General features: G+C 44.5%; 1 protein-coding gene across 6 annotated transcripts in view; it reads right to left on the bottom strand.

Moving 5' to 3' along the window:
• The window catches only part of Trappc9 (trafficking protein particle complex subunit 9), a 703,342-nt gene that overhangs the window by 130,070 nt on the left and 546,240 nt on the right, over positions 1-27,032 (bottom strand). For all 6 annotated transcript variants that reach the window (XM_063231022.1, XM_063231023.1, XM_063231024.1 and 3 more), the window contains 2 exons: positions 17,537-17,689; positions 3,286-3,377 (listed from right to left, as the gene is read on the bottom strand). In XM_063231022.1, coding sequence (XP_063087092.1) covers positions 3,286-3,377; positions 17,537-17,689 — 245 coding nt within the window. The remainder of the gene's footprint in view (positions 1-3,285; positions 3,378-17,536; positions 17,690-27,032) is intronic.

Raw genomic sequence — 27,032 nt, 5'->3', positions numbered from 1 at the left:
GAATATATGCCTTTCATAAAATGATCCAGCCAGATGGAAGGTCACTTCTGGTCTGAGGGAATCCTTGGAACCTGGATCTACTCTCTTCCTGTTGTGCAGGGCCATCTCAGTCTGCCCCAGACTTGGCTGAGCTGCAGTTCCTCCTTCATGGAGCCAGATACAAGCCCGAAGAGTTGTAGGGGGCTCAGTAACAAAACCGCAAATTCCTCATTCCTTGCCCCGGCATGACATGAACTTGCAAAATGTTTACTTTAAAATAATTTCCCCTTCTTTTTTAATGGAATATGTGAGCCTTCTCCACGTCAAAAAAGCAATCAGGTTGCTTAGGCCAAAGCTGTGGACAATCTGAACCAGCAGACAAGCCATCCTGGGGACAAGGGCCTGTTCTGAAGCAAACAGCCTGGTGGCATGAGCTAAAAACTCTCAGGCCAACATGAGTTTCTGGGAGTCACTGCCTTAGTTCATCCTCTGGGGGGCCCAGGAGAGCCCAAGTCTTGGGATAGGGGTGTAGGGACCTCAAGGCCTTGGTTAGTGGACTGACAAGGTTTGTCCAAGGCATGGGATTCCCCATGCAGATGATAGGTTAGGTGGGTGGGGACTGTGTTGAGGCCAGAAATTAAGACTACTACCTCACGGCATAGACAGGAGGTGAAAGAGACAGATAATTCACCTTCTCTTCACCTGCAACTCCATACAGCCTAGCTGGCCACAGACTAAGCCTTCCAACTGACCCTTCTGTGAGGACATTGCTGGTAAGCTCAGCCACACCATTTCTTCCCCCAAGATACACTGAAGACTGCCCTTGCTTAACAGCAGAGACATGATGGGCCATGCAAGACAGAAGGCACAGGGAGAAATCCTGCTGGCCATGACAAGACCCCTGTAACTCTGGGGCTCTCAATCCATCAGCATCCCAATCCTTTCACTTCAGAGTGGCCTCTCTCTCCCAAAAATACATGGGCCAAGGCTCTCCTTCCACTACAGGGCTCAATCATGTGCATTCCACAACGCAGCCTGACTCTGAGGCAGGGCAGGGCTCCCTAGTAGGAGGGAATGGATAGAGGGAAACAGCCAGATTACAACACTTTTCACTGAGCACCAGCTACACTATGCTGAGCAGGTCAAGTTTCCTGCCCCAGAGACCCTGCAAGATTGCTATGTCACCCATGTCACAGACAGTACCCAAGATCAGGGCACAGTAACTGCTCAGACTCTTGGCCTGAGTCAAGTGACAAAGTCAAAACCAGGAGCCAGGTCTGCAGATACTCAAAGTCAGTCATCCTCTGCAGCCTTCTGGCTTCTTTCTCTACACTCAAGGCTCTGCACTGAGCCACAATGGAAGATGCTCGTCTCCCTCTCTCGACACAGATATGAAAATACACAACACAAAAAGACCCTCAAAAGAAAGTTTGGCTAAGAAATGGAAGATCCCATGTGGCTCACCCTGGGAAGAGATGGCACATACATTAGCCAGTGTCCCTGTGGGTGACTCTCCTGGAATGTGCAGGCAGCCCACATCTCTATAATAGTTTCCAGGACAGCACAGACACGACTGGGCTCCCAGGGCAGAAGACACAGGAGAGATGTGGAAACTCTTCTGGTCTTGGCTCTCAAGTCATCATTGGGCTCTCAAGCCATCAGTATTGTGCAGAAGTCTGCAGACATGATGACTTGTGATAGTCAACTCAGCTATATGATCCAGAAGATCACCAGGCCCTTCCTCTTCACCACCCCACATGGTCTCACATGGGTAACACTGCGACACTGGGTATTCTGCACTTACAACAGGACAGGTCACCTCTGAAATCCAAATTCTGCAATGTCCACATCACACTCATAGTCACATGGTCATCTGACAAAGAAACACCACAAGGTCCTTTGAAAATGTTCATATCTCTCAACCTGGTAACTCCCTAACTAGAAGACTGTTTTAGTCATAAATCAAACAAAAAATTTTGTACAAAGATGTGCATTGGAAAGAGCCCAATGTGGTATAAATACATTATGGCACTGTAAACAGGGAGACAGGTCTAAGCACAAGGCCCAGGATGGAAAGCTGCTGGGACGCCTGAGGTTACACAGGCATGCTTCTTTGGGGTCTGTCCCAGGCCTCAAGTGGCAAAGGTTCACATATCTGATTCTCCTCAGTGGGCAGAGTCTGGTGGAAGTAGCTTGTGTGCAGATAATCAGGGAGGGAACATGTTAATCTAGTCTCTGGAGAAGGGGAGCCTTCAGAGGGCCACATGATGAAGCCCCCTGCAGAAAGCACCCTCCCTTCACTTGGTGGGTCATCATTAAGGAAGACAATTACAGGGAAGGAGCTCCTCAGGGTGAAACGCACACCCATTCTTACTATATGACAATTCCACCACTGCTGAAAAGTTCTCTCTGTGCAGCACTGGCAGCCAGCAGAGAGGAGGCATCCCTGCAGGCCCTGTCTTCAGCTGAAGCAGGTTGGCATGCAAGAAGGGTGTGTTTTCCTTTATAAGGCCCCAACCAATGTCCATGTGTCTCCAGTGACAGAGGGGAAGTTCCAGATTATTAATTAGCAGCTCTGGATCAAAGTGTAGACACAGTGATTTCAAGGATAAAGAAGAAGAAGGAAGACACATATATTACCAAGTGATTGTCAGCAGCAGATACAAAACAGACAGCCTGATGAAATAATTTCCAGAGAACAGCAGTGGCTTGCACCTCAGCAGAAATACTAAATTCATTCTGAGCAAGATACCTTTGAGTGCTAATTAAGAAGGCACAAGCCAAGGGAAAAACTCATGGGGACAATAAAATTAGCATGTCCATATAACCCCAGTGTTCGGTGGTAGTGAACTCATAGGGCCCAAACATCAGACTAAGGGAAGGTGTGAAACACACTTTCCCACATGCCAGCATGGGAAGCTATCAGAAAGCCTTGTCCCGGTGAATGGTGTCAAAGCGAACTGCAGACTTAATCTCCTCTATCATGCTGCATCACTATAAATTTGAGAAATGTTTGCACACTATACCTATCCACATATGACAGCTACTCAGGAAGATGCCACATCTCTTTGGTGGAAAATCAAGGTGAGTTCAAGACCCATTGCATATTTGTCTAGAAGGCACTGAGCATTCAAAAATGGGGCTGGCAGGACTCACCTAGGTACTGAACTTCCTGTGTCCAGGGGCACTGGAGCAGCAGGGTGAGTACCTTTGTCTCCCATACCCTTCTGCGATGACCTTCAGAATGCTTCCACCTCGGAGGCACCCCACACTCCCAAGAACTTGCATATGTGGAACTGTACTCACCCCACTGCAGAGGCGCCAGCTGCAGGTGCTCCAGGACGAGTTGGTTCAGGAGCCCCTCCACACTCGCCTCACCACTGCGCTTCAGAGAGGGGTGAGCCTCGGTTAAGGAAAATTTGGTTCTGTTGAGCCTCCAGCATGGGAGGAGACGTTCTAGAAGACTCTGGACCATCACCCCCACATGAGAACCTCTTAAAGAAGATATGTCTCCCCTCTGCTCAAGTGGTGTAGCCAACTGCTGAGCCATGCTGTGAAGTTGCAGAAATCAAGGCACAAATGCACATCAAACTCTCACTTCCCTCACATCTAGTTAAAGGAAGTGATTGTTATGTGAAAAAGAGAAATCCACTGGGATAATTGTAATCCAACAACTATTATTGCTGGGGGAAATAAAGCAAATGGGAGGTTATTATTCCTGAGTAAAACATGCCAACTGTGGCTGACTATTCAGAACGACCCAAGTGATTCTTAATGTGTGCTGCTGGCCTCACGCTGGTTCCATGTTTGTTGTGCTATCCATCTCAGTGTAATTTACATCTATCATTACAAATTGCTTAAGCAAGCTCACAATTGAGTAAGTTCAAGTCTTGCGGTAGGTAGCAGTGGATAGAGAAACTGGGCTTCTAAATACAGATAGCAGAAGTCTCCGGACTCTAATCTTAAATAGCCACTGGTTCTCAGTCTACAAGCCTTTTCCTCTCCCTATGTAAACTAAAGACACTGAATAGAAGTTGCAACAAAAAAGATAAAATTCAGTTTCTGACATTACTTTGTGATTAAAAAGTAGAGGAAAATTCCACTGCCTTCTTCCTCTGGCAAATGAATTTCACCCAACACATTCAGGCACCCAGGAAAAGATAGGCAAGGAACTGGAAGCCGTGAGGGCAGGATGCTGTGAACCTTGATCCATAGGCTCATGTTCTGGAAAAGACAGCAGTTACAGTATGGGGTGGCAGCAATGAGGGAGAGTTAAAGTGAGGATAGATACAGCCCAAGTATGTCGCATGTATGTACAAAAATGCCACAAGAAAATCCATTCCTCTGTATAATTCACATGCACTAAAAAGCCCCCCACAACCCTGAAAATCACAATTGGGAAGCCTGGGTACAGTGGTATGGGAATGAAGCACTTGCATGTAGAGGCACAAATGAATGGAGCAGAGGCTGGGAGACAGAGCAAGAATGGGCAGGACCAGAAGGGAATGGAGTGCACATTCCTGTCTCTCTGGCCAGGGACTGGGGATGTCACTCTGGAGGCAGAGAGAACAGAAATTGTGTGTCTCCCAGAAATGTCCAACTTGGCTTCTCCAGAAAGCCACACAGATAAAAGGGATGACTTGGAGAGCTTGGCTGACCCCATAATGGCCTTACCCAAGAGTGAGCTAAATGGTGACATGCTGGCATCTGGGGTGCTCAGGGCTCCCTGCCTACCACTGAGCTTGACTTTGGTTATTCTGATTTTCTTTCCATTCTTCCAAATTATCGAGTGTTTCTCTGGGTTTTCAATATGCTGTACTTTTTGCCTAGAAACACTTTTTCCTGTTTTCTCCTTCCTAACTCCTTGACTCCAGGAAGCCTTCTCCTGGATATCTCTGTTCCCTGGCAACCTGCATGAGATGAGATTTCACCACTGTCTGTGAGTTGATGAGGGCAGAGGCCTTGTGCTGGGGCTCAGAAGAGGGCCTGCTTCCAGCAGTAGCTCAATCAATACTGCTTGATGGAAAATGAATGGCAGTGACCAAGAATGCAGGGTAAACAGAGCCAGGGCCATCTCCCACTGAGCACCAGATCTCAGTACCCTGGGTCTTAGCATCACTGCCCACTGCCTGGGAACCAGAGTAGTTCCAACCTCATACGGGCCTCATGAGAAGCATGCAGACACGCCAGCAGACATTCTTCCAACTAGTGCTACCTCTCTCTCCCGCACCTTTGGGTAGAACTTACCCTTCTTGTTTCAGTGGCTTAGCCACGGTTTAGTTAAACCCTCAAATCCTGGAGGGACCTCAGTCCTTCACTCACAATTTATCAAAGGGTTTCTTTCAAAGGTAATTTTCTCCTAAGAACCTTCCAATGTACCCATGCAAGATCATGTCCACAGTGGCAACCAAGAGCACTGCTCTAGCTCTACAGCTATCTATAACAAAGCTACTTCCTCATTCATTAATCTCACACACACACACACACACACACACACACACACACACACCAAACCCCTCTTCCTCAGATTAGAGCCCAATTCTTGGCAGGCAGACTTTCAGGCAGACATGCCATGACTCATGCTAATCAGTGGCACTGGTCTGGTTGGGATGGGAAGCTATGGTCTCATGGTCCCCAGGACTCTGAGGCACAGAATTTATTCTAAGGCAGTTACCAATTTCTAGGGAAGGAAATGCTCCAGCACATGCTCCTAATCTCAGGCTAACAGGCACTCAGCTGGGCCCTGGAGACCAAAGGCAGTGATGATAGACATTTCTAAAAGGTGGTGAATGTTATGACAAGAACTGTACCTGTTCCCTTCCACCAGGTGGGTAGTGGTGGTGATGTATGCATGCAGAACCAAAAGCTTGAAGGCTCAGAAATTTGGTTGTGCACCACATATAATGGAGAAGCACCCTTTCTAAGTTCTCTTTAGCTGCAGTGTCCAAGCTGCTCCTTCACCCCAACACCTCCAGAAAGAAAACAACTCCCTCCAGAACACAGGTCTGAAAACTGGCAGAAACCTATGCTGAAAAGCATCCTTATAGGCAAAGCTATGGAAACTCAGGTATGTTCACATGTTGCTGTCCTATTTCACAGCTGGAAGTGAGAGAGTAAGATCTCTAGAAAGTGAAGTTTTCTAAGATACACAGTGAAAAAGCAAGATGCAAACCAGAATATGCTTTTGGTGTAAAAAAAAAACAATTGGGTAAAACATAAGACTGTACTGACACAAATTCAGAAAGCAATTCTGAAAGATTATACAAGAAATGAATAAAAGCGGGCACTTCAGGAGGTGGGGCAGAGGCAGAGAAGATGGGCATATCAATTTCTTTAAAAATTCAGAATGATGTGCACCTATTTAAAACAATAGCAAAGTAATTTTAGGAAAAGTCAGCACTAAAGGACCCTTGACAACATTCAGAACAAACACCGTATGGCTGCAGCTGGGCTGGAGTGACATGGGGCTCATGCCAGCACAAAGGCAGAGGGACCTGAAGGTGCAAATTGTCCTTATATTTGGGTTTAAAGTACGTGCTTAAATATGTCTGCCCTTCTGTGTTTTTCTTCCAGTCTTCAGGGAATACTTTCACCTGCATTAAATTAAGAACTGAGCATGTGACACAGGACTCTTGTTAAAACTTGTGCCAGGCTCTCAAGGCAGATGACAGTGGTGTCGCGGCACAAAGAAGAGCCCACTGGCCAACTAGGATGAAGAGCTCAGAGATGATAAGCTGAGGATCAAGGTGCTGTGTGGATAAATGCAAAGTTGCCAAATGATGCAGGGCTTTGAAACATATTCCCAAAACATATTTCTATATCAATTTGATTTCAGAGGTGAGCTCTAAAATGATACTACTAAGCTAATAAACCTAATCACCTGATGCACGGCTCCTCCCTTACAGTCTGATAAGCCAAGAAAACAGCCTTACATCTGGCTGACCAGTCAGGTGCCGTCATAGCCCATGATAAAATGCTGCAGTGACAACGATTCAGCTCCTACCTAAGTACACAGACCCTGGAATCTGGGGCAAGGCCTGAACAAATAATGATGACTGCAGTAATCCCTAGCACAGTTGCTACTGTAGGGATGATTTACAGTGGTGAATGTTTCACCTGGTTTTTTCCATTAGATTCTATTTTCAATTTTAGACTTCCAAACATGCTTGGTATGAAATAGGTACTATTATTCTCAATCAAAGATTTTCTTAAAAACAACTTCAGAAGGGAACAAGAAAGCTGTCAGTGCTAGGAAGGGAAAGATCCAGGCTTGACTCTATGCAGTGTGACCATAACTCTTGCTCTGGACCCCACTCAGACCCTACTTGATTTATTCCATTAATTCCCCACCATAAACCTGGAATAGAGGAGTCATTATTCCCACTTGACAATAAGGACCCTCTGTCCATAGGGCTGGGTCATGCCAAGGCCATACAGTTGCCAGCAGCCTGAGTAGCAACCTGTCCTGCCACCCTCCTACCTCACAAAGGAAAGCCCAGCTAAGAACTCTCCGTGGTGCTCAATGTTATGCTCCCAACAAGGTCCTTTCTGGTGAGGAGGACTGCAATTCCATTTCCACCTTACCCACTGGTTCTTGTCTCAGAGGTTCTGCCCATGTAAGTTCTATGACACAGGTAACCAGAGGACTATGAAATTACTGCTGGTTCTGGCCAAGTGGCTTTGAAAGTGCACCCTAATCACACGCATTGTTTAAAGACTGATGATACCTAGTGCTTGACTGAAGAATTCTCAAGTCCCAGCTCACTTTAGCTCAGTTTATTTTCTTGTCTGTGGAGGTAGTTTCCAGCATCCTGTCATGGAAGTACAAATTTCACTCATTGTAGTAACTATTAAAAGTCAATTGAAAGAATGATCTTTTCTAGGAATGATGTAAAAAGAATTGTACAGGTAGCCTACTCCACTTGACACCGTGGCAAGTGACACTTTCTCAGAGCAGTGAGCTGTGTGCATGAGCTGTCCTGAATGGTCCTAAACATGCCACATGTCCCCCACACAAGAAGCAGAGAACATAGCTCTTCAATAGAAAAGCAAGAAATGAAGGCTTACAGAAGTTGTGTTTGTCCCAATAAATGGGTAATGAATGTGACATACATTCTGCTCTTTCTGATGGTTATCACCTCAGTCTTGTCCTTTACTTCTGGCAGAAGACAGAGAGATACACATTTAAGACAAAAGTGCACATACACTGAAATACCTTAGATAATTTCCATGCTTGGAGAGGTTCTGTTCTGTATTCCTTTTCCATACACTATATGGCTTGGAAGAGTGCTGCTGACCTGATTTTCCCTCCAACCTTTTAAAGCAAGAGTGAGTTTTATGAGACAGCTAACCTAAAACCAAATGGGAATCCTGTCCCCAGCAGCCCCATACCTTTCAATGGCCACCCCAAGTGTTGAGGTTCAGGAATCTGGGAAAGAAAGTAGAGACATGCCATGCTGCCCTGTACACTGGGAGACTCTGTGCCTGGTGTGCAAAGGCAGGCAGCACAATCCTACAGTCAGAACCACATAAGGCCTAGACATACAATGCCAAAGTAGGAGCAGAACAGAGGACAGCTTTATTTCCTTACAGATCAGAGCTTCCTCCTGCAACATGGCTTATCACATTGCTCCACTGCTCAAAAATCCTTCAGTGACTGCTCATTACTCCGAGGACATAAACCTCAACTCCACAGCATCTAGCACAGTGTGTAAGCTTTCTCGTGGATTTTTTTACAGTTGACCTCTCCTTGCACAGTCATCACACTTTCCTCTGTATGTGTGCTAGTACGTACCAGCCACGCGGGACTCCTACGGTTTCACTCCCATGACCATGCCAAGATTGCTACCTCGGTAATCTTGCTCCTTTTTTCCCTCTATCTACAGCATTCTTGCTTCACCTTTCTGGTGAATATCCACCCATTTTCTAGACTCCAAAACCCACCTTATCAGAGGTGTCTGCTCAGATCAACTGCTACCCCAGAAGCCAATTTTTCCTTTTTCACTGGCTGTCACCACCACACTCTGTAGGGCACCCATCTTGCACTTGCTACATGGCACTGTATATGCATGCACACCCAACTCTGTATGCCTGGTTCACACCAGAGTATTAATGAAAAGGCCAAGTGAGACTCTCTTAGTTTTAAGAAGTCCAGTCTACTCATTATGATTAATCATTACTTATATGTAATTAATTAATCAATATTTGTGCAGAGATTTTACAGATATTTTCATGTATGCCACCTCAGTTAACCTGGGGAACCATGAATATTCATTTTCAAATCTGAAAAACACAGCCAAGTGCAAAGAAAACACTAAAGGTGGATAAAATACCTTCCCTCTCTTGTCTGCTAGGCTATTAGCAGTGAAATATTTTGTAATGCACCACAAGCAAATAACCATTTGAAAACAACTGAGTGGCTTTTCAGATCCTGTATATATTTATGTGGCTGAAGTTTACAATGACCTAGTTTGATATTCAAGAAGAAACAGTTGTGCAACCAACTCTGTCAATGGGGCAAGTAAAGCCCAGTGGGAATTTGAGAGATTCTCTTTTGCAAGAAGGTTCTGTATCTGTGGAGCCCAGCTGTGATAGCTTTCCCTATCCAAGAAGAAATAAGCAACATGCTCAGAATGTCTGGGTATCATTGATAGTTTACTGAACAAAAGTCAGAAAACCATCGTAAGAGAAGTGGGTGCAGAGGTTTTCCAGATGGCTCAAGGTGAAGTGTTGCAGAGTGGGTGCTCCTGGCAAGGCATGTTTTCACTTGGGGCACCTCCCTTCAGTAGATAGGCTGTGTCTCACATGCCAGTTCTGCAGTGAAGAACTACAGGTGCAGGGACGTAGCCAAACCCTACTTGAGCTCAAATAAACTATCGAATTGTCATAAATAGAAATTATACTAATAGAAAAACTGCTTTAAATAATTAATGGGCCTCTTTCCCATGACCTTGTTTTCTAACCTGCACTATGAACTTTCAGAATGCTGACAGTGGGGTGTTCTCATCTCAAGAAGTGCACTGGTATCTCAGCTGAGCACCCCATGTCTGAGGCGAAACTGGACAGAAATCTCATGCAGCAAGCTGCACAGCCCACAAGAGAGGTCAGTAGCTGGTTCGTTATTGCAAGCCTTAGTGTAATAGAAAACTAGAATTCTAGAGTCCATGATAGAAAACAAGTGAAACAGACAGACCTAAGGACTACAGCTATCTCCAAGGCTTCCTTTAAAAAGTGGAAATGATGGGAGGTCACCACAAAAGGAAAGGCCTGGATACCACTCAGTGGAGCTAAGGGCATAGCTGTGAGTACAGAGAACTTGTGTCAGTCCCAGCTCTGTCACTTACTGGCTGGGTGACCTGGAACAAGTGAAGTGAAACAGCCTCCTGATAGCTCAGTTTTCTTGTCCACGAAACAAGATACAAAAATACTTCAGAAAGTCATTGTGAAAATTAAGTGAATAAATCTAAGTGAATTGCTCAGATCGTTACCTGGTATCTAGTGCCATAAGGGTGGTAGCTGCTACTCACTTTATAATCTTCTGATTGTATTATGTAAGATATAATAGCTACAACAAAAATACATGGAGTGTGTATATGCCCAGTATACACAAACACAATTCACATAATACACACACACACACACACACACACACACACAATGTGAACCAATACTATGTGCAAAGTATCTTTTCCTACCCTCCTGAGCTGGCAAAATCTGAAATTTGAACTTCTTTTGTGTTAACCTTGATTCCTTTCACAGTGATCCTAAGATATGCATGGCCACCACATTTGAATCTGCAGGGCAATAGCAAACAAATTTGTGTCCCTCCTATCTTATTCCCTTGTCTTCTGAAGCCCCCAAAGCCTGTGAGATTTGACAGCATTGCTAGCCAGGCACAACATTTTTCTCTGGCGGCAAAGCTTTCCTGCCATGAGAGATTAAAGGCCTTTGAACCAACTTATTACAAACTGTTCTAAAAGCCAGATTCCCTGAAGGCAAATACAAAATGTAACCCTGCATTTTACTTAAGATGATCAAGAAATCAGCTGTACTGATGACAGGAGCTGTTTGTATTAAAATTTATTTAGATAAAAATATTTCTCTAAGCATAACTACTAGAAAAACATAGGATACTGTGTTCTAAAAGTCTTAAACAGATTTAATTTTTTCAAAAGACTAGAAGACAGAGGTCTATTAAGAAGTATCTTGAAGAAGATTTGAGAAGCCAATTAGAGAGGCAAAGGAGGAAGTGCAAAGCCATCAGCCTGGGAATTTCATCCCCACCTCAGTCTTAGAAGGAGGAGTGGGGAGGGAAAGGCAATTTTTTTCTTTTGTTGTTTAATACAATGAAATAATCCACGAATGGCAAAACAAGTAACACTAAAACTGTAAAAGATGTTAAAAACGTAAAGATGAAAACTCTGTTCACAATAAATTGAATTTTTATGTATCCAGAATTTATTTTGGGAGCTTCCGTGTTGAAATTGTTCTACATTTATTAAATTATGCAGGATGGGTGAACATATATCGCCAACTTTCAAAACACTTTATTGGGAGAAATATTTCTATTGCTAGATGCCAAATGGCATTTTTTTAAAATTTACTTTAAGAAAGAAAAAAAGGCTAGAAATGAAACAAAATTTCAAAAAACATAGTAGGAAATAATCTGAACAACTACTTCTTATTGGCGAGAAATTGAAAACAAAGTCTAATTGTGGCTGTATCCAGGAGGGCTGTGTTGGCCATAATCAACTGGGCCAAGGTATCACATCCAAAATTTTGGAGGGCTGCCAACACAACACCAATGGCAAATGCTGCAGACGCTGGTGCACCTCTTGGGCTTGTACAGAATAGACAATTTTAGTGAGGCCAAGCCCAGACCCCTCCACACTGGCCAGCCTATGACATGAGCTGTCCTGGAAAGAAGCTTCTCTAAAAGGCAGGATCCCTTACCTAAGACAACAGTGCACTATACATCCTTCCACTTTGCACATCATGGGTATTCACTTGGCCTCTATACCCTCTACAGACAATCTATCCCTAGGCTGGGTCATAGACTCCTGGGCACCTGAGGGCCCTGTTTGCCAATGGACACTCAAGGCTCTGCTTCACACATAAAGTGGCCAAACTAGTTAAACATCCTTCTTCAAATTGATTGGGGGAGAGCAACACTTAGCAGAGTGCTGGGAAGAAATGGCCTGGGTAGTCCAGGCCATCAGCCTTTGCAGAGATCAGCAAAACTGTGCCTCCAGCTCTTCTTGTTGAACCTAGACAGACTGGACTCCAACTCTCTCACCAATCCCTCAAAGGCCCTTTGAAGAGAGATTTGAAACAAAAACAAGGAAAGAGAGGAGATGACAGTAAGCTGGCTCAATGCTTATCCCTCACCTGTTTCAATCACAGATGGTCTGTGCAGGCTGGCTTTGGAAAAGGAGCCAGGTCTCAATCCCGACTAATCTGGTTGGCTGCAAACTCCTTCCATGTATCCATCACAGCACACAAGGATAGGGCAACTAAGCTGGTAATTTTTCTGTTGGCCACACTGTGGAAATGAAAGCTTCTCATTCAGCAAATGGTTCTAAATTCTATATGTCAGGGGTCATGTTGGCACCAGGGATACTCCATTGGAGCAGGGCTCAGCACAATCTCTGGCACAAAGTAGGTCTTCAAGAAATACATACTACGGGCTGGGGATTTAGCTCAGCGGCATAAGTGCCTGCCTTGCAAATAGGCAGTCGTGAGTTCGATCCCTGGTACCGATTTAAAAAAAAAAAAAAGGAAGAAGAAATACATACTGAGTGAGTAGGGTTCCACTTGACCATAAGATAACACTATCTGCTGAGGGGAAACTATTTGGGAAAAACATAATCTCTGTACTTCTTGAAGACCATAATGAATGAGAAGGAAGGGCTGAGAACTACTGGAGGAGTCAGGGCAAGGCAGGAGGGAGGCCAGGTATTGAGGAAAAGATAAGTGAGGTCATTGTGGAGGAGCTCCCCTGAGAGCAGCTACAGAGTAGCAGAGGTTCATGTCTGCAGATCCCTTCCAGGGTCAGGAGCTATGTCTACACCTTATAGACCAGATTTCAAGATACTAAAACAAGTTTGGCTCCAAGTTTTCTAGATGTACAGGCTCTTGAGTCACTGAATTTCCAATTTTTCCTTATTCTTTGAAAAGGGTAGAAACCACCCAATTTGGAGGGTGGGGGTGGGGTAAATAAGATGCTATTGCACTTGACAGGTGATCAATAGGGAAGATGGAACTCAGAATTGTTTCTAACAACAATACTCCACAGCAACCAGCCAACTGCCTTGGCTGAACAGTCATGGACACTGGTCCTTCAGGTTATACAGCCTCCATATCTGTTAAAGTGGCAGGGCTAGCCTTCCAACCCTGGGGCTATGGTTCCTAATAGTGTGGCAGGCTTAGTCCTTCCCTGAAGCCAAATGCAGATGAGTTTCTGATCATGTATTGAAGGAAATTATCTGCTATTACAGAGTTCACACAGTTGGTTACATTAGGATATTCCAAGTTCAGTAAAAATTGTGCAGTGCTGATAGCTAGAAGATAACAAGAAGGTTAAAGGACAGGATACTAAGGAGCTGAAAGTAAGAGTACGTCTTACTCAAAAAACATTGATAAGTATCAAATAAGCTAGGCTCCCCAAGACCAGATGCTGCCCATGACAGGCAGGGACCCACAGTCCCACAAAGGAATTGTACAGATATTACTGACAGGCCAGTTCTTATGAAGAAAGACAGTATCAGGTGAAAACATCCTTTCAGAAATGAACAGGCCAACTGCTGGAAAATATAGAAAAGTAAGTAATCAAGGGGAATGCACCCTGTAGCATAGGGGCCGTCACCGCCCCAATTTAGGATGAGACCAGAGCAGCAAAGAGAAAAAAGCTGTGACTGAGGTGGTACGAGCTGGGAACCAAGCAATGGCTAGGCATTTCTGACTCTCCTTTTGGGCTCCAACTGTTTGGGCTCCAGTCTCTCAAAGGACACAAGACCCCAGGTTTTGTGTGATGCAATTAGGACAATACATTAAGTAGCTAAACGTAGAAGGCACATAAGATATTCTTCCAAGTGGTCATGCTATTAAAAACTTATCAACAGTGCTTATGAAGAGAAAGAGAGGTTTCCTAAGGAAAGAAAACACTGACATATCATCTCAGTGAATCGGGCCCAAGACCACAAAGTGTAGCTCTACCCTAGACCAGTGAATTCCACCTGTAAATAGCATCCAGGTCCCTACTGTCAACCCCCTGAGATAGCTGGAAGCCCTGAGTCACCCTCTCCTGTAAAACCACTCTGTTCTTGAAGAGGTGAGGACCTCATAACCTGTAATGGTTGATACATTGTGTCAACTTGAGAAGTTTAGAAGTTTAGCCAAGCAACTCAGCAGGGAGCCAGGGTCCTCACTATGCAAACATCCTGAGCAGGTGCAAGAGGGAATGGGAGATGGCATGAGTCCTCCATCTGCCCTGGGGAGTGGTAGCCTGCTTACAGTATAAGGAGAGAAAAAGGCTTGCTATCCTTCCCTTTTGTTCTTGCTATTTCTGCTGTCTTCTGAAGCTCTCAACTGTTGCCCCTCACCAGAGCTGATTATAGAGTGAAACCTCCACAAACTGTGAGCTAAATAAATCTTTCCTTCCTTAATTTGGGGTGTCATATATTTTGTCTCAGCAACAAGAAAAGTAACTAACGTATGACCTCTCTAGGCACTGTGAAAAATGCAGCTATACAGAACTCCAAGCATAGCAAGGAGGCTTGAGGAGCACCTGGCTAGCTCCTAGGACTGCTGTCCTAGAGTATCCACTGCCATCTCTCCCTACTAGTACATTATGACAGACTCCACCTACCCCTTTCCCAGAGTAGCTGGGAGTCTGGGAGAGAGGAGGAGAGGGGACAGAGAGCACCAGCTAGGGTATGCTTAGGAACACAGCAGACCTAAGGAGAAAGACCCTCATAGACAGGTGTACATGTAGCTAATGCAAAATTCTCAACTGTTTTTTTGAAAAAATGTCTACCCGGACTTATGTGCTACATATGGGCAACTTCTGGAACTATGGTGTCAAATTAGGCTCAAATTTTTTATAGAGTCTAAATATTTAGAAAATATTATTGAAATGCATAATGAAATTATTAGCAAATTTAGTCTTTGGTCTTTCCATCTGCTTAAATTCAGGTTTACAATAGCAAAAGTCTGCTATTCATTCCATGCCAGATGTCATTCCCAGATGAGACAGACAGACAGAGAGAGAGAGAGAGAGAAGGAAGGAGACAGAGACATGGACAAACACAGGATGTCCTTAACATTACTTGTCTTTAACCAAATTTGCCTATAGAGACAATCTCTCATAAACTTCCAATCAATATATTTGAGACAGATGTACATAGCATATGGTAGACATTGAATAAATATTTGTTGTGTGAATTATTAAGCAAATATGGACAAAAGGGAAACAGTCTCTTAATAAGGAAGAAAAATGTGAAGATGTTTCTTGTAATTTTTTGATACTAGTGTTCAAAGGATAGGAGTCCTAGTGGCCAATATAATTCCCAGTGTGGCAGTATACATTTGGTAATTGCCACAGGCCCAAGGAAGGCTGCTCTCTACTTTGAACTGGAGTCAGCTATGACACTACCTGGATACTACCCTGTACCCAACACAGAGGAGATGAGGGAGGAAACAGCTGGTGTCTGAGGAGCAGGGGCACACAGTGGTGTAACTCCAGCCATTCCTGGGCTTCTGGCTTCTATCTGAGCCCTGAGTGAAACAGATGTGAGAGTATGCCTCTCCACAGTGTCCCTTGTCCATCAGGTCCTGCTGCACTGAGCTGAGGCTGAGTCAAACCTACCTACACCTGTACTGACCTGCATAGAGCTGCCACATGATGCTGAAGCTCTGGGTGAGCAGTTTCCACAGCAGGTGGTCACAGGCTCTCTGAAAGACCAGGCCACTCAGGTTCCAGGATCACAGGGAGATGGCAGGAAGAGTGTCAGCTTCAGTAGCCCAGCTGACAGTGGGAGTTGTCTTCTTACCCTTCTTTCTAAACAGCTAGGACTTGAGTACCCTGCCAGAAAACTTACCTAGAAGGGTCCCTGGATCTAACACTGACAGGTGCCTATATGTGAGGGGGCTCCCCTCCAGAGTGCAGTGCCAGTCAAAGAGACATGGGAGAATGAGACAGATGAGTCAATGCCTGGCACACGGTTGAAGAGTGGACACTTGCCTTGCTAGCCATTCTGTTCTGTACTTCTCAAGAATGGAACCCACACAGGCTCTGTGTCAATCTAACAGAAGCACAAGAGAAGGACTTTAACCCCTACCCTTTCGAAGACAAACTACAGCTGGCACTCTGCTCACTTGGAGAGTCCCCATGCCCTCTTCCTTTAGTATCTGGGTCACAGGACCTTCTATCCCCATAAAAGTGCTTATTTTGTTACAAACTCCTTGGAGACCATCTGCCAGACCCAAATTCAACTTAGCTTGAAAGAAAGAATTCCCCTTGGGTTCTAGAACCTGCCATGGATATTTCTAGAACTCAGAGAGGCCTTGGGAATGTTCTGAGCCCATAACCTCAGTCTAACCATCCCCCAAGCCAGAGTCCATGCATGACAAGGATGACTGGCAGACACATCAGATCTATCTCTTCCTGGGGACATTCTCTAACCAAGCCACATTTACATGCCTCATACCACTGAGGCATTTTCCCCCATATCTCTTTAATAAACTTCTGTGTATCAGTAAGCACCCACTCGAATGTCACCTCTTCTTAATGCTTTCCTCAATTGCTTCACCCCAGAAGTTGCGTCCTCTGCACTTCCAGCACTGGGCACAGTTCTGTCCTTGCCCCCCTTACACTTCCTGACTGAGTAGATAGTGCACAGAGTCCTTGTCTTGCAGGTCAGCCTGTTCAATGGTTCGCAAATGATAGACTACTTTTGTGGGTGCTCTCATAACTGCTGAACAACCAAAACGTGAACTGGGGCCCAGCAATCCAGCGCAGCACTCACTCAGCTGAGCACCTGCTCTGTGCTAGACATGGGTCAGGTTCAGAGCAGGGTCAGTGACTTTACAAAACACTTTTTCCTAGAACAGTCTTTATGTAAACTCTTTAGTCTTTTCAAGATAGCACCTTAATGCTTGGCTAAACTATGCCAGATTTCAGTCTCCTCAAATACTCCATCCCTGTTTTAGCTGTCAGTCTGTGAACCTACTCATTGCCAGCACTGATAGGTATCCATTATTACCTGTCACTAATGTGAGTATCAGCACTGGCAAGAAATATGTGATCCAAAGTCAAGAACACTACTGGCTCCAAGAAGACCTTTCCCTATACAGAATCAATACTTCATTAAGTAGGCTCCCTGAAGCATAAAGTGGTTAGGAAAATACCAACCCATTGGCCCGTGTCTCCTTACTATGGCATTTTGGAGCTACCTGTGGTTAAAATTCAGCAGCCAACCTCTCTAGGCTACTTTTCAGTGGTCAGAAGCCCCAACAAAGATGCATCTGGGTTCAATGTGAGCACTGCAAAAAGGATATGATTCTCCAGTGGATGTCCAGTTTGCTGTTGATCTCGAGTCCTCGAGCTTCCTGTCTCTCTTCTTCCAGCTGTTTTGGATTTGCAAATTGTCCATTCTCTCCAAGGGACTCTGGGATACTCTCAAAGTTGAACTTGTCTACTTGGATAGCCATTCTAAGAGGAGAAAAAAATATTAGAGAATTCATCAGTGGGGCCATTTTTTTTTTTTTTTTTGTGGCTGGCTTTTGGAGAAGCAGCACATGCCAGCATGAGATGGCATAATGAATCATTATTGTTAGTAATTCATCACAGATTTAGTCCAAGAAAATGAAATAAGAGGCTCCCAAAGTGGCCTGGCCTGCAGAGCTAGCTCAATACACAGTTTGTAACTGAAGACACAGTAGCACCCTGCAGCAGAATTTCAATTTTCTACCAGGGTAAGGCAGACAGGACCCAGCATGCTGTGCACATAGAAAGCAGAGTCATGATTTATATTCCTTCCTGGACAATCACAGAAAACACTGACAACTACCTGAATTCCCCAAGCCCCCAAAGCCCACTGGAAACAGTGCCTCCATGTTTGAGCTCTACCTGACATCTCTGTATCCTTCCTAATCCAGCGGGATGAACTTGCCAGTCACTTCATGCCCACAGATACCACAGCATCCCCTTCCCACTGCAGCCTCCTGGCCCTCAGGTCCCACAGGTTCTCCTTCAAGTCTCTGCTCAGGTCTGTATCCTCCATTCAACCCCCTCATTGCTTATCTGGCCCTGTTAGTCTTTCGGCTGGTTTCTAGAACACATCAGGGTCTCTCTTCCTCAGTTCTTAAAACTCATGGAAAGGAACCCCAGAATGTTCTTCTTTCAAGCCTTGGCCCAGTTGGTTCCTCCTTACCCTGCAGGCTAGAGCTTAAAAGCCTTCTCTAGACCATCCCAGCTACAGCAGTGTCCTCACTCCACCTCTCATCTTATTCCCTACTGGAGAATTCCATTTATTTCTGGCAGAACATTGGTCATGAACTTAAAGATTTGTCTCTGGATTTGTTAACTATTGTTTCTACTAGAATTTACCTCCCCAAGGACAGAGATCCTCTTGGTGTTGTTTACCAGTGCCTGAAGCCTAGCATAAGGCCTAGCACATTCAGTGACTCAGTAAATACTTAGCTGAATAAATGAAGGACTGAATTAGAAGCCTTCCCTATACCAAGCCAATTCTTCTTTCTTCCTGTTCACTGCTTGCCAGAGCCTTATACCCAATACTTATATCTGGTTCGACCCCTAGGTCCCAACCTAAAACCTTATCTAGGGGAGGAGGCAGCTGCATTCATTCTGAATGCTCTAGTGACCTGTGGCCTGTTCCCACCTGAGACTGTCATAATTGTGAAGACAGGGACTGGCTTACTGGTATCTATACCCCCTGCATGCAGCAGACACTCAATAAAAGTACAATACATAGATGGTGATGGGGGCACAGATGGAAAAGGGTTTTTCCCTTTAAGGCCTCTAAGCTTTGGCTCCCACTGAAAGATGGCTGGCAGTCAGCCAGTGAACATTTTTTATTCCTGCTATGCTGTGCTAGAATCAAAAGTGTTAACAAAACTGTGCTTTGATTACTCTTGTGGCTATTAAGAGAGGAACTGCTGTCCTAAGGAGTACTGGTATGAGATTACACCCAAGGATGATGTGGCTTAGGGAGCCAAGATGGACGGGGAAAGAGTCACCACAGCATCAATAAATCTACAGAGCTTGGCCCAGAGGATAGCATGGAGGCCTGGCTGCCCCAAGTAGAGGCCCTGCTCTGAGAATGTGGGCAGGAATTGGTAGCAAGAAAAGTTCTTAAAAACTACATTTACTGGTTTTTTTCCTGATTATTGAAGTAAACAGCTTATCATTAAAAGTTGGAGAATACAGATGAGCATAAAAAATAAAGACTCAACCTATTCCACATTCTTACTAAATGCTTGTATTTTAGTAAGGCTGAAGTTATATCCTTGTGTATAAATCATTATATATTATACACATACATGTGTATATAACCACAATTTAAAGTCTTGTTTTATATTCTCAATACACAATACAATGAAGTTTTTCATGTCATTAAAAATCAGTCTGCCAAAAACTGGATACAATAACCTTATTTAACAATTTCCCTCATTTTTAACCTCTCAGTTCATTTTCACTTTCAAAAGTTATTATTGTAAAAAGGCTTCAATGAATATTTCAGTGCTCAAGATTTCTGTCTGCCCTGATAAGTGGCTCATATGATCCCTTCCTGCAAGTGGGCTTGCTGGTCTGCAGGTGTAAAAAGGCTTCCAGCACCAGGCCCCTGCAGGGCTTCACAGTGACCCGCCCAGGAACAGTGCAGCTGAGCACCCAGACCTCTCCCTCATCCTTGCCAGTCACAGAAGGTCATTTTTTAAGCTTTAATGGTAATAGGCAAAATGCTGTGTCACTAGGTTTTAAGGTACAGGTCTAAATCATCCTGGAGGTTGGACATTTGTCATGGTTTATGTTGATGGCCTCCAGGCCACATGCCTTTGCATTGTGCATTTGTGATTTGTTCATTGTCTAGCGCTCGGATTGATGGTGTCAGTGCTACACCTGCCTGGGTGTAGAGCCAGAATACAGTGTAATGGCAGGAAGAAGGCGTGTCTCTGTTGACAGTTCTCACCTTGCTGTTTGCAGTCACCATGAACTGCAGCCCCGCCATGCCCCCCCGCCTTGGAGCCAACTGAGTATGGAATGAAACCTCCAAAAACTGTAAGAAGTAAGCCTTTCCTTTCCCAACTTTGGGCATCAGGTATTTTGTCTCAGCAACAAGTAGAAAGTAACTAAGACAACACTTTTTTCAGAAACCTACCATGTACATGTTATTCTATCCCCATAAGTTACCTATATGTATATCAAGACAACTTCTAAGTTCTGACCCAGCAAAAAGGTTCCCTTGTTTCCCCCATCTCAAAGTTAGACTTTGAAGTAAACTAGTGCTATTTCTTTTATTTAGAGAAAAGAAGCAAAATAGAAAAAAGGATAGAAATAATACAGAATTTCAAAAAAGAATAAGAAATCACTAGTTGGTAAATTATGTACTGTTATCTTAGAAATAGTCGCTCAAGTCACAAAATCAAAAAAGTAGACAAACAATGACAGTACAAACCATTCTGTTTGATGAACCAACAAAAACTTGGAGACAATCAAGATGCCCATCAACTGCAGCATAGATGAAAAAGATGTGGTATTTTTATACATGAAATTTTACTAGTGCTATTTTTAACAAAAGGTTAGAATACTTCCTAAATTTTGCTAAAGACCCCTTTTACCTTTCAATGAGCTTGCAAACATCTCCAGCATTGAACTCTCTCCTAGTGACAGGACAAGCCCAAGCACAATCTCCTACTAGGGAGTGTTCAAAAAGTAATTCCACAGCAGGGCTAATGCTTCTGGAAAGTCACAGCAAAATCATTGGATATCATTAGCCTCTGAATTCACATAGGAAAAAGTATAGATAGCAACTTGTCTACTTCCTTGGCCTTGAGTGGCCTCAGAGGGGCCAAATCTAGATTCTGTGATTGATTCCTGGTCCAATGCTGGGATTAAGGGTGTGAGTGCTACAGCTGCCCGGGGGTGGTGGCCTACATACAACATAAGGGATAGACAGAGGCTTGCCTCTTACCTTCTCTGGTTGTTACTTTTGCTGTCCTGCACTGCCATCTGCTATGTGCCACCCTGCCTTGGAGCCAGCCGATTATGGACTGAAACATCTACAAACTATGAGCGATACAAACCCTTCTTCTCTTTAACTTTGGATGTCAGGTATTCTTATCTCAACAACAAGATAAATAACTAAGACACATATTAATGCTGATTTTCGTTCTTAATTGTTTTACTCTGCTTTTTCATATGACTGGCACTAACAACCCAACACTGTTAGTTTCTGTGCATATGAAATAAGATGGTGGATACAAATGGTCAGCACAAAACCCAGAACACAGAAAGCACTCTGAAAAAAGCAGCCACCATCACAACTGTGATCCAGTGTCGTAAGTGAAAACAACCTAAAGCTGAAAAAAATGAAAAAGCAAGGCCATAGAAAACTTAATTTCAAATGTCAAATTCAGTTCTGACCCCAAATTTATACCATGATTTGATTCTGTCCACCTTTGATGAGCTAAATAAAATTAATATCATCACTGAAAGTCACTTTTTAGGTATAATTTTATAGACAAATGTGACAGTGATAGTCAAGAGCTGGCACTAAAAAGGGTGCTGTGATTTTTAAATTTTCTATTGAAAAAGAGGTGGCTTATAAAATGGCTTATCACATACTTCAATGTTTGAGAAGCTGATGACCACACCAGGGAAGTCATAATGATGATATTCAAATACAAATCAGGGAGTCATGTTTAAAATGACTGTGTACATACAATTAAGCCGAATTTCCATTGGGAGATAACTGACAATTGTGAGACACAATCTCAGTCTGTACATCTATAACCATGCACGCTACAGACCCTGCTGTTCTCCTGTGCTCTGTTCTGGGAAGCAGCACAGCCCAGGTGGGAAGGAAGCAGCCACCTTCCACAGGGGCCTGCCCCAAGTCAGTGGGGCCCCTGGTAGACCAGGAAACCAAATGGTGATATTTGGGTGGCTCTCAAGGAGAATATCTCTTTAAAGCTCACACATCAATTACAGAAAACAAAAAACACTCCTAATTTTTTTCTGTCTCTCTATCTCTATCTCTATCTCTATCTCTATCTCTATCTCTGTCTGTTTCTCTTTGTATTGAGGATGAACCCAGGGCCTTCAAAGTGAGCTACATCCCTAACCCATTTTTATTTTTTTATTTTGAGACAGGGTCTCACAAAGTTACTCAGTGCCCAGGCTGAACTCGGTCACTCAACGATCTTCCTGCTTGGCAACTGAAACTTGTAGGAAGTAACAACTGCAGGGATCTGGAGAGCCGTTCCAGACCTTTAATACTGTGCCTGCACCAATGAGACACCTGAAGGTAACACTGTTCCAAGGTTCACATGCAACCAGCTGCAGCCTACAGAGCTATAGTATTGGTTCCTAGGGTCTCCTGGGTTCAGCAGGTATCACAGGAGAGTAAGGCTGGGGACAGTTCCATGCTGCACTGAGGAAGTCTCTGCATCACACAGCCTTGCCACATGCCAAGATACATGTCAGTGCCTTTGTCTTACAGAGAGCTGAACCAAGCTTGTGACAGCAGGAAGAACCCACTACTATCCCCAGAGTGTAGTGAGAGAGTCTAGGAGCCAGGGAGCCTTGCTCCTGGGAGCAAATTCCACTCACACCGAGAACATAGCCAGACTCAGCCTTCGCTGAGAAGCCTTACACACCTGAAAGCCTGCTGGGCATCTGCAGCCCACCCTTTGCAGCTTTGCACCCATATTAATCCCTGAGGCCCAACACTAAGCCTCAACTACTTCAGTATCTACACAGCCCAGCACTGCCAATAAAATGTGTTCATGAAGGAGGCTGGCAAGAGAGCCTCTGAGCAAGTCCTTAAATACTGCTAATCATGAACATAAAATGTATGTTTACTTATTTTGCATTCCAGGGAAGACAAAGAGATGCTTCTGATGGCTGGAGACTGCTTCTGCTCCACAGCAGCCAGCTCAGAGGTACTCGGATTGCAATAGCTTCCCTCTTCACTCAACAGTATGGTTTGGGGAAGTGTAACTCCTTACCTTGCATTTCTATAGATGAAGATTTATTTTAAGGCTTCTAAGCACATTCTTTTCTCAGTACAGAAAACAATACTTAATAAAATGAGATTCACCCTGCATGCCACTGGCTGCCAGCTGTCCTCCCTCTCCAAAGTGCTGAAGGCAAAGTACAGTCTGGCCTCCTGCAAGATGGGTTGTTTTTAATTGATTTCCTTCTGCCATGAATCTCCTGAGGAAGCATCATTTCCATCATAGCCAGGACATCACTTCTATGCAGGCAGGAATTCAAGTGTGCACTGCTCAAGACAGAATGTCAACCAAGGGCTGCATCCCAAAGGTGGGTTACGTGGAGTGCAGAGAGGGATGGGGGAGATGCAGCACTCTGGTCAAGACTGAATCCCAGTTCCATCTGCACATTAGCTGTGTGATTAGAGGAAGCCACATGCAGGTCTCCAGGCTTTGGATGTGTCACCCATGAAACTGGTACCTCATAGATAAGGACTAATTGGCCTGGAGAATATTCACCTAAATTACCTGGCATATAAATGGTGCTTAGAAAATTACAGATGTTACTTTTGAAGGTAATGAAAATGCTTTAAGACAGATTGTTGTGATGATTGCACAACCCTGTGAATACTAGAAATCACTGAGCTATACACTTCAAGTGGGTGAATTGTACAGTATGTAAATCATATTTTAATAAAGTTATTATAAAAATGGCTATCACAGGAAGTTACACTAAAGATCAAGTGTGATAGCGTTTAGGAAGACATTTTGTGGGACATAAAATACCAGATAAGTGCTGGGTGTCTGGTATAACATCTTCACTCATTGTCCTGTGTTCATAAACATTTTGCTGGAGTTAATATTACCAAGGTATCTGCCTTGCATGGCAACCTCACCTCTGGTGGGACAAAACTGTTTTATTTGCCCTGTACTTTCCTTAAATTACCAGAGTCCCACACACTGCACAACCAGCTGAAGGAGTCATCACAACCCCCCTTGCAGTCTCCCTGCAGAGTGCAGAAAACCTTCCTAATACTTATCCAGCCTTGCTCCTCTCTCAGGAAGGATCTGGGTTCCCCAGTGCTGCTTGCAAGTGTTCTGGGGACATTTGCACTGAGACTGAAATGGCCCTTGGGTTTTCTGCTATTTATGGAAAGTCTGAAAGACCTGGGTCTTCTTGGTCGGGATGAAGAAGGCCTCTCCCTCCTCCATGCTATGTGCTGTAAGGGGACTTTGCTCCCCTGGGTCCATGGCCATGGCTGCCTCATCAGACCTTCTCGGATGTATCACTTGGCACTCCTATGGTCAAGCACAACAATGAGGAATGGGAAAGAGCTGAGACTATTTACTCTCTAGTCAGACATGGAACACCATGGTGGGGGAGGGTCATAAGAATAAAGTGAGGGCAGTAGCAAAATTGGTTGTGGGGCAGATACAGTGGTGTAAAGCCCTGCCCCACCTATCCCACATAGCCATGTGCTAAGGGCCCTTCTGGTGAAGTAACCTTCTAGGGTACTTCAAAGCAGGCAACATTCTGCAGGGGGCAGGGAAACTGACATCCTGGCCCAGAAAGATTTTGTTGAAAAGACTGTAACAGAGTAATCCATAAATTTATCCCCTTTTAACAGGGAAACTTTCATGGCCACAGAGGCAGGATAACATAAGCTCTATGGCCTTTCTTCTGATCTGTTGTCATTTACCTTTGAAACTGGCAGTTTGCCAGGGCCCTATGGCATACTTTAGTTGGTCCACCAGACTGGCTCACCTGTAGCTCTTTTGAAAAAAAACTTAAGGATTTAACTCTTTTGTTCCTTTTGGCTTCTAATAGCTTGAGGTCATGCTATGAACTCAGGTGTGGGGGTTTTATACCCACTCAGAGCTATGACTTGCCTCCAGGCCTGCTCAGGTGCCAGGTGGGTGCACCTGCCCTACCACATCTCACGTATGTGAGCCACTCTCACCTGTATGCCTCCAGCTTGTTCTCTGTGGGGATACAGGGTAGACGATGTCTCAGAAGCTCCCACCTCTTGCCTCCCCTCACCAACCTTCCTTACCTGGCAGCTGCTAATTTCTCTTTGGCAGAAATCAGGTCACTTATGAGCACAGCTGGCGTGGTGGGAGTGACAGTGTGGAAAAAGAGTATGCAGACTCCAAAAAGCCTGGTGCGTGAAGACAGTGAATAGGGGAGGGCCTGTGCACAGGCCAGTCTGGAGGATCCATAGTGGCAGTTTCAAATAAGAATGACCAATTGCAAAACAGAAATGCCAAATTACACAGTTCTCAAAAGGGTTTACAAGTTGGAAACTGCCTAATTATCATTTGTGTATAAAATCACATTCTCATCACCATCAACAAATAGCATAAATACCAAATATATTTATAGGGCACATATACAGAATAACATGATATAAATTTAGAAAATAGAATTTTAAATACATTTCCAGTAAGACAAAATTCATTCACATAGAAATTAGAATGAAAAAGTATGAATACCTAATATGCACGATCTCTTTCTTTGGACCAGACCCTGTTTACTATTCTAAGCCCTTTTTGTGCTTTTCCCTTTCAGGTGGGGCTTGCAACAGCAGAACTGGCAGCCCACTGGACCGAGCAACCTCATTTAACCCCAGGGGACCCTGAGTAGCAGGTACTGTTACTCTATTTTCATTGATGAGAGAATTGAGACTCACCAGGACTCAAATCTAGTGAGGGACACAACAGATGGCCGGAAAACATCTCAAGACCCTGGACGGCAGTGAGGTGAGGGCTGAGGAGGAGGGGCCACAGCAGTCTGTTAAGACCCTCAGCTAAGACAGGTGACTGCAGCATCAGCTGCAATCAGGAGGGCATGTGTGGTTGTAGCAGGTGCTGAGGCCTTGAAATGGTGTGAGAAGTGTGAAGTCTGAGTGTTCGTGTGATCTCAGCAGTGTCTAAGCAGGAAGGGACATGACCAGACTAGAGTCTGAGGCTCCAGTGCTGCAGTCACAGAAGATGGGTTGCAAGGTCCAAGGGAGGCAGGAGGAGGTAAGCAGAGTATGGCCATGACCCAGGAAAGGCCAAGGGCCTACAGGGAAGGGACATGGATCCCTAAGCAGGGCTAGAACTAGGAAGGTGACCTCGAAGGGAAAGTGAGCAAGCAAGGGGAAAGTGCAGAGTGAGGGATGGCATTCCCGAGTGTCAACCCAACCAGAACACTATTCCGCACTCGTGGATACAGGTGGGGGACCACATTCAAGATCAAACTCTACTTCATGAATAGGCCACTTCACCCAGAGGAGGAGGATGCACCCCACCCCATCTCACCCCATAAATTGAGCCCTGCTTGACAGGAGCAGTGGACTCCCAGCTCTGGGGCCCCTCCTTCCCAGAGGAATCTGTTCCGCTGCTCGCATGAATCTTGCTTGTGTTTTGTGACTTTTCTGGACTTCATGCCTTTATTTCTATACTTGATCAAGGGTTGAGAGCTAGGGATGAGTCAAAGTTAATGATCACATCTCAGACTCAACGGACCTGAACTCAAGGTAAAGGTGCAGCCTTATCAATAGTTCCTTTTGTTTAAAAATCTAAAAAGTAATTTTCTTCAAAATGTGACCTATGTACTTTCTTGCTGCATCCCCTGGCAAAGTCTCGCAGGATGTCATACATTAAACAGTAAGGTCTCCACATTTTACACAGCATAGTAAGAGGAGGTGATGCATACATGAACACATTTAAAGCTCAGTGCTATAGTGAAATGTACACAAACATTTTGGTTAAAAGAAGGTGACTTTAGACAGCTTTATGATAGTCATGCTTAGACAAGCAGTGCTGGTCTCAAATTA

The sequence above is a fragment of the Cavia porcellus genome, unplaced genomic scaffold (genome assembly GCF_034190915.1).
Source record: "Cavia porcellus strain 051 isolate PalLab524CR breed Dunkin Hartley unplaced genomic scaffold, mCavPor4.1 scaffold_19, whole genome shotgun sequence".
NCBI classification, from domain to species: domain Eukaryota; kingdom Metazoa; phylum Chordata; class Mammalia; order Rodentia; family Caviidae; genus Cavia; species Cavia porcellus.
The sequence above is the reverse complement of the archived record's forward strand: the minus strand, read 5'-3'. Positions and strand labels throughout refer to the sequence as shown.